Consider the following 7682-nt stretch of genomic DNA (forward strand, 5'->3'; position numbering starts at 1 on the left):
ATGTTTTTAAATGACTGATTAAAGACTCACTGCAGTCTTCTCCAGTTAGCCTGAAGAGATATGTGCCAGATTCAAGTTTCATTTGAAAGAAGCATTTCCTCCCTATTACTCTGCCTTAGAGGAGCCCTGGTGGCAAAGTGGTCAAGCACTCATATGCTAACTAAAAGGTCAGCAGTTTGGACCCACTAACCACTCCTAGGAGAAAGATATGGCAGGCTGCTTCCATAAAGATTTACAGCCTTGGAAATCCTATGGGGTGGCTCTATTCTGTTCTGTAGGGTCTCTATGAGTCAAAATCCACTCAGTAGCAATGGATTTAGTTTTAGGTGTGCTCTTCCTTAGGATTGGACATAAGCATGCCTATGAAAGTTCAGTAGGTTAGACTATAAGATAGTATTCACATTCTTCTTTGGATGGTTGTATTTCTCTAAAGGAACTCCTGTTTGGATAGAGGCCTAAGCCATGTTCTTCTTCTTGTTAAGTGCTGTAAAGGGTTTCCAAGGAGCAGCTGGTGGGTTTGAACCATTGACATTGCAGTTAGCAGTCCAGTGCTCATCCTACAATGCCACATAGGACTCCACAAGTCATGTTGTTGTTGTTGTTAAGTGCCTTTAAGTTGGTTCCAACTCATAGTGACCCTATGTAACATTTCCAAGGAGTGACCTGATGGATTTGAACTACCAGCCTCATAGTTAGCAGTTCAGTGCTTATGTTTACTCTGCCTAGGATTGGCTATAACATTTCTATGAAATTGCTGTAGGTCAGACTCTAAGATAGTATTCACATTTTTTGTGTGTGATTGATTTTCTCAAAAGGAACTCTTGTTTTTGTAGAGACCCAAGCCATGTTAATTATTGTTGTTGTCAAATGCCATCAAGCGGGTTCCAACTCATAGCGACCCTTTAGAAGGTTTCTGAGGAGCAGATGGTGGGTTAACCACACTGACCTTGCAGTCTACAGTGTCATACTAGGACTCCACAAGCCATAGTGAGTGTAAATATGAAACCATAAACAGATCATTTCACAAACCTTCAAGAAAGCTAGCATTTTGTGTCAGCCTCTGGGCTTCCAACTACTACAGGCATCCTTTGGAGATACTGTGCAGTCAGTGCCACACCATTTCAATAAAGGAAATTGTAATACATCAACTCACATGACTTTTGGCTTCCCAGTACGTATAAAAGTTATGTTTACACTATTCTGTAGGTTATTAAATGTGCAGTTGTTGCTGTTGTTAATTGCTGTCAAGTCGGTTCCTACCAATAGCGACCCTGTATAGGGTTTCCAAGGAGCAGCTGGTGAGCTTCAACTGCTGACCTTGAAGTTCAAACCAACTTTGCAGTCCAGCACATTAACCCATAGTACATTATGAAAATATTTGAAATATGTTAAGAATTACAAAAATATGACAGAGACATGAAGTCAGCACATTGCTATTGAAAAAATAGCCCTGATAAACTTGACTTCCTCAATACAGGATTGCCATGACTTTCCATTTGTAAAAAAACTAAAAATCCCAAGAAAGTATAAAGAACAATAAAACCAATAAAAGGAGGTATGCCTCTATTTGGTATAAAGGCAAGTAAAAGGGTGTGAGTCTGTATAACTTTTTTGCATTCAAGTATATTTTGAAGCTTCTTTCTAATTGGCATTCCATGTAAAAATAACCCTCTTCCTCTCTCACCTGTTTCGGTTCAAATATTGTGGTTGATTATTCTGTAATAGTTACTGATAGATTTCTAAAGGCTGTTTAAGTTGGGATGTGAGACAGGACAGATCAGGTGCAAATGATTCAGGTTCTTTGGTAATCACATCAATATGCCAAATCCGGAGGTTACATATATATACCACTGTTCATCTGAAATTAATGAATTATAGTGGTGTGGAGCTGTAGGTTCAGCACTGGACTGTGAACCACAACATCGGCAGTTGAAACCCACCAACTATTCCTTGGAAATCCTACATAGGGTCTCTGTGGGCTAGTACCGACTCGACAACACTTAGCAACAACAACAGTGGTCATGCAGAATACTGAAGAAAATAAAGTATGCATAAAAACCATTTGGAAAAATTTCCTTCTTAAATACAAGAATTTTACATGATGTAGACAAAAGTCTAGTAGTGAATTGTGGACTGACTTTCAAATTCCTTCCAAAACAAGGTTTTTTTTGAAAAACTGTTGTCGTTAGTTGCTGACAAGTCAGTTCTGACTCACAACAGTCCCATGTACAATGGAACAAAACACTGCTCGGTCATAATCATTGTTTGAGTCCATTGTTGCAGCCACTGCCTCAGTCTTTCTCCTTGGGAAGGGTCTTCCTCTTTTTCATTGATCCTCTACTTTACCAAGGATGATGTCTTTCTTCAGGGAGTTGCCTCTTCTGATAACCTGTCCAAAGTATGTGAGACTAAGTCCAGCTATACTAGCATTTAAGGAACATTCTTTTTTAAAAATAACAACTTACATATTGTCTGCAAGCATTGGACAGTAATATCGTTACTTCAAATTTCCTTTTAAAATGGATAATGAACATTAAGCCAATAATACTGAATGAAAAAAACAAATTTCCACATAAAGCAACTCATTCTGTTTAGTTCTGATAAATGTCTTAACTGCTTGTCTACTCTAACCACATTTGGTACTCTGTTCCTGTTTTCCAGGTGCCCAACCCCAGGCTGTGATGGATCAGGCCATGTGACCGGAAACTACGCTTCCCACAGAAGGTAGGGCTGGTCCCTTTTCTGAGATGCCCACCAGCATGTCAGCAGCAGTAATCAGCCAAATCACATATTTTGTTTTATTTTTTCTTGTTGACTAACTCTTTTAGCTTGTCTGGCTGCCCTCGTGCCAGGAAAGGTGGTGTCAAAATGACCCCTACTAAGGATGAAAAAGAAGACCTTGAACTTAAGTAAGTACAATAGGGAAGGAAGGTTATGGCATATTAAGGCCAACTGTGCCTTATTGGTTAAAAAGGGGGTGAGGGTACAGGACTAGGCTGGGAGGCAATGGGCATTTACTGAATTTTAGGGAGGTCTCAACCTATGAAACACAGGTACCCATGAAGTAAGAGTCAACATGTTTGGATATTCCATGAATATTTCCCATTCCTAGCTATATCTATAGATCTATAGATATATCCACAGTTCATTGATAATGCAAAGGAAAAATCAAAAATTTCCAGTAGTTTAAAATGAAGTAGTATAGAATAACAAATGACAGTATATTCCTCTGAAGCTTTAATTTTGCTGAAGGTGAAATTTTATCTAAAACAAATTACCTCCATAGAGAAATAGGCTATTAAATCTTGATCAGCATTATGCAGATATTAATGTGTAAATCAAAACCACTTGTTCTACAACAGCTCTAAGTACAATATTTATACATTTAGAAACCAGAATTCCAGTCCTATGAGTGATGTGCTCTGTAATTTTGGGCTAGGCAATAATGTTTAACACTGTTGGCCTTTCTCTGAATGCAAAATAGCCTAGTGCTTAAGTGATCAGCTCCAGACCCATCAAGTCTGAGCACAAACTTGGCCCTATTTTTGTAAAATAATAGCAAATTACTTAACTTCAATCAGTCTCATTCCCCATACCTCTAAAATGGGAAAATGCCACTCTCATGTAAATAGGATCATACATGAAAATTCCTTAGCTCAGAGCCTGTGGACCACCAGTGCTGCTTAGTTAGTTGTACTTATACACTTCTAACATGCCATAACTTCACAACTTGCCTCTGGGTGATGTAGAGTTGCCACTGCCTGCTTATTCACTTATTACTGAACTTCATGCTCAAAGGAATGAGAATCATCTAGTCTCTCCTACCAAGCAATGCCTCCACTGTATCTGTCTAGGTGTCCTGTGATAGGCTGTGATAGCCAAGGTCACATCTCAGGTAAATACACCTCCCACCGCACGGCTTCCGGTTGTCCCCTGGCTGCCAAGAGACAGAAGGAGACTCCTCTCAATGGGGCTTCCCTCGCCTGGAAACTCAACAAACAAGAACTGCCCCATTGCCCCCTGCCTGGCTGTAATGGCCTGGGACATGTGAATAATGTTTTTGTCACCCACAGAAGGTAAGACTTGTTTTCTATCTTTTTATTGTTGTTGCCTTGATGGTTCATTAACGGTTTTGTTAATGAGGAAAAACTCAACTCTGTTTAAAGTAAAAGTAAAGAGGTTTATTAAGGCTTGATGCAATTAGAGCAGGAAACTGTATGGGAACAAAAGAAGTGAAACCAAGCAGTTCAAGGCAACATAGCTACAAACACATGATTACAGAGTTAAATCAGGATTTTTTAATATTTTGATTGGAGAACTCACAATCTGAGAATTGAGAGATAGGACATCTCAAAGTGCTTCTTCACAATTAATTGTTGTTGTTACGTGTCGTCGAGTCGGTTCCGACCCATAGCGACCCTGTACAGGGTTCCCAAGGGTGTAAATTTTTACGGGAGTAGAAAGCCTCATCTTTCTCCCGCAGAGCGGCTGGTAGTTTTGAACCGCTGACCTTAAGGTTCGCAGCCCGATTTGTAACCACTACGCTACCAAAAGTTTCTGTGGGCTGTGTGGAGTGGAAGAGGGGAATTTTCAGGGTGGCATTGTAGGACTTTTGTTAAGATTGGTTTACAGAGTCTATGTAGGTTACAGTACCTAAATGCAGAAGTATGTGCTTTTTAGGGGTTTCAGGATCACCGAGACACTCTGGTAGTATACCGGGTTATGTGTTGGGCTGCTAACCACAAGATCAGTAGTTCAAATTCACCAGCCATTCCACAGGAAAAAAATGAGACTTTCTACTCCAATAAGGAGAAAGATGAGGGTTTCTGCTCCACTAAAGATTCACAGCCTCAGAAACCCTATGCAGGGTTGCCGTGAGTCGGAACCAACTCCAAAGCACACCACCACTACCACTCCCATAAAGATTTACAACCTTGGAAACCTTACAACCTTGGAAACCTTATACAGGATCACTGTAAATTGAAACCAACTCAATGGGATGCAGCAGTAGCAGGGTAGTTATCAGGGAGTCACATGTTCCGGGTATCTGCTTGTCCAGGAAATTACTGTTAAGGGTCTGGGATCAAGCCCATCTTCAAGGATACGTAGTTTCCACATCTATGCCAGACCACAAAGAAAAAAGTTTCATGAGCTGTATAATTAAGTTTGTTTAAGGAATTAGGAAATTAACCAAAAGAACTTAAAATGGAGTATGTATCAATGTCAAGACTAAAGATGGAGCTAAGGTTCTAGTTGTAGACCACACCTTTCCACAAATCAAGTACCTCTGAACTTAGGCTCCAGAGACTGGGCCCTCCTAACAATATGTCTGAAGTATGAGAGATGAAGTCTGGTCATCCTGGCTTCTAAGGAGCGTTCTGGCTATACTTCTAGCACAGATTGGTTTGTTCTTTATCAGTTCATGGTACTTTTATTCTCCTTCAACACCATGACTCAAATGCATCAATTCTTCTATGGTCTTCCTTATTCACTGTCCAACTTTCACATGCATTGAAGTTATTGAAAATACCATGGCTCAGGTCAGGTGCACTTTAGTACTATTGAACACTTTTAAAAGGTCTTGTGCAGCAGATTTGCCTTATGCACATTGTCATTTAATGTCTTGACTGATGCTTCTTTAAGTATTGATGACTGATCTGAGCAAAATGAAGTCTTTGACAACTTCAATCATTTCTCCATTTGTGTGGATGCTGTTTATGGGTCCAGTGGTGAGGATTTTTGTTTTCTTTACACTGAGATGCAACCAAAGGCTGTGGTCTTTGATCTTCATCAGTATTTTAAGCCCTCTCCACTTCCAGAAAGTAAGGATGCATCATCTGCTTATTGCATGTTGTTAATTAGTCTTCCTCCAAATTCTGATGCCATGTTTTTCTTCATATAATCTAGCTTCTTGGATTATGTATTCAGCATACAGATTGAGTAAGTATGGCGAAAGATTACAACCTTGGCAAACAGCTTTCCTAATTTTAAACCATTCAGTGTTCCTTGTTCTGTTTGAACAACTGCCCCTATGAGCACAATTAAGTGTTCTGTAATACTCATTCTCTGCAGTGTTGTCCATAACTTGTCATGATCCACACAATTGAAAACCTTTATATAGTTATAAAACACAGGTAAATATATTTCTGGTATTCTCTGATTTCAACCAAGATCCATCTGAGGTCAACAATGTTATCCCTCATTCCACATCCTTGCATGAATCCCCTTGAGCCTGTGACAGTTCTCTGTCAGTGTATGTTTGCAGACATTTTTGGATGATCTTTAGCAAAATTTTACATTCATGAGATATTAATGATATTGTCCAATGATTTCTTCATATGATAGGGTCACCTATCTTTGTTTTTGTTGTTGTTGTTAGGTGTCATCGAGTTGGTACCAACTCATAGCAACCCTATGCACAACAGAATGAAACTGCCCCTCCTGGGCTAATCTTACATTTAGACTATCTCCATCTTTTTGCTATTGTAAATAGTGCTGCTGTGAACATTGGTGTGCATATATCTACTCGTGTTATGGCTCGTATTTCTTGTGGGTAAATACCAAAATACGGTATTTCTATTTTCAACCTTCTGAGGAAGCGCCATATTGCTTTCCATAGAGGTTGGACCATTTTACAGTCCCACTAGCCATGCAGGAGTGTCCCAGTCTCTTCACATCATTGCCAGCATTTATTGTCCTCTACTTTTTTGAGCTTTGCTGTTATTTCTGGTGTGAGACGATATCTTATTGTTTTGATTTGCATCTCTTTAGTGGCTAGTGATTGTAAACATTTCTTCATATATTTGTTAGCTGCCTGGATCTTCTCCTTGGTGAAGTGTCTGTTCATGTCCTTTGTCTATTTCTTAATTGGATTATTTGTCTTATTTTTGTAGATGTGTTATATTTTCCTACATACTTTAGAAATGAGTCCCTTTTCTGAAATGTCATTGCAAAAGATTTTTTCCCAATCTGTGGGTTCCCTTTTTACTCTCCTGGTAAAGTCTTTTAATGCACATAAATTTTTAATTTTTAGTATGTCCCACTCATCCATTTTGTCTACTTTTGTTTGTGTACTTTTCAAAATATGCCACAGTCTGTATATGCCCTGAATTAGCACCCTCACATTTGTCCATATTTTTTCATTGATGATCTTCATAATTTTGGGATTCACATTTAGACCTTTAATCCATGTTGAATTCATTTTTGTATAGGGCGTGAGACAAAGGTCTTGTTTCAGTCTTTTACGTATCACTTTCCAGTTCTGCCAGTACCATTTGTTAAAGAGACTGTCACTTCCCCATGCAGTGTGCCTAGGCACTTTGTCAAAAATCATTTGGCTGTATGTGGATGGGTTAATATCTGGATATTCGATTCTGTTCCGTTGATCAATGTATCTTTCATTGTACCCGTACAAGGCTGTTTTGACCACTGTAGCCATGTAGTAAAGTTTGAAATTGGGTAGTGAGAGATCTCCAACCTTGTTCTTCCTTTTAAGCAGTGTTTTGCTTATCCTGGGTCTCTTTCCTTTCCGTATAAATTTAGTAATTGTCCTTTCCATCTCTTTGAAGAATGTTGTTTGAATCTGGATTACGATTGCATTATATGTGTACATTGCTCTGGGCAGTATTGACATTTTCACGATGTTGAGTCTTCCTATCCAGGAACATGGTATGTTCTTCCAC

The 7682-nt window shown here is 39.2% G+C and overlaps 1 protein-coding gene across 1 annotated transcript in view; it reads left to right on the plus strand.

Annotated features, from left to right (window-relative positions):
* Nucleotides 1-7682, plus strand: part of ST18 (suppression of tumorigenicity 18 (breast carcinoma) (zinc finger protein)) — a 198926-nt gene that overhangs the window by 148699 nt on the left and 42545 nt on the right. Inside the window, exons 17-19 of the mRNA XM_006871867.1 lie at nt 2662-2724; nt 2829-2909; nt 3855-4076. Coding sequence (XP_006871929.1) covers nt 2662-2724; nt 2829-2909; nt 3855-4076 — 366 coding nt within the window. The remainder of the gene's footprint in view (nt 1-2661; nt 2725-2828; nt 2910-3854; nt 4077-7682) is intronic.

Source organism: Chrysochloris asiatica, unplaced genomic scaffold (assembly GCF_000296735.1).
Source record: "Chrysochloris asiatica unplaced genomic scaffold, ChrAsi1.0 scaffold00176, whole genome shotgun sequence".
NCBI classification, from domain to species: Eukaryota; Metazoa; Chordata; class Mammalia; order Afrosoricida; family Chrysochloridae; genus Chrysochloris; species Chrysochloris asiatica.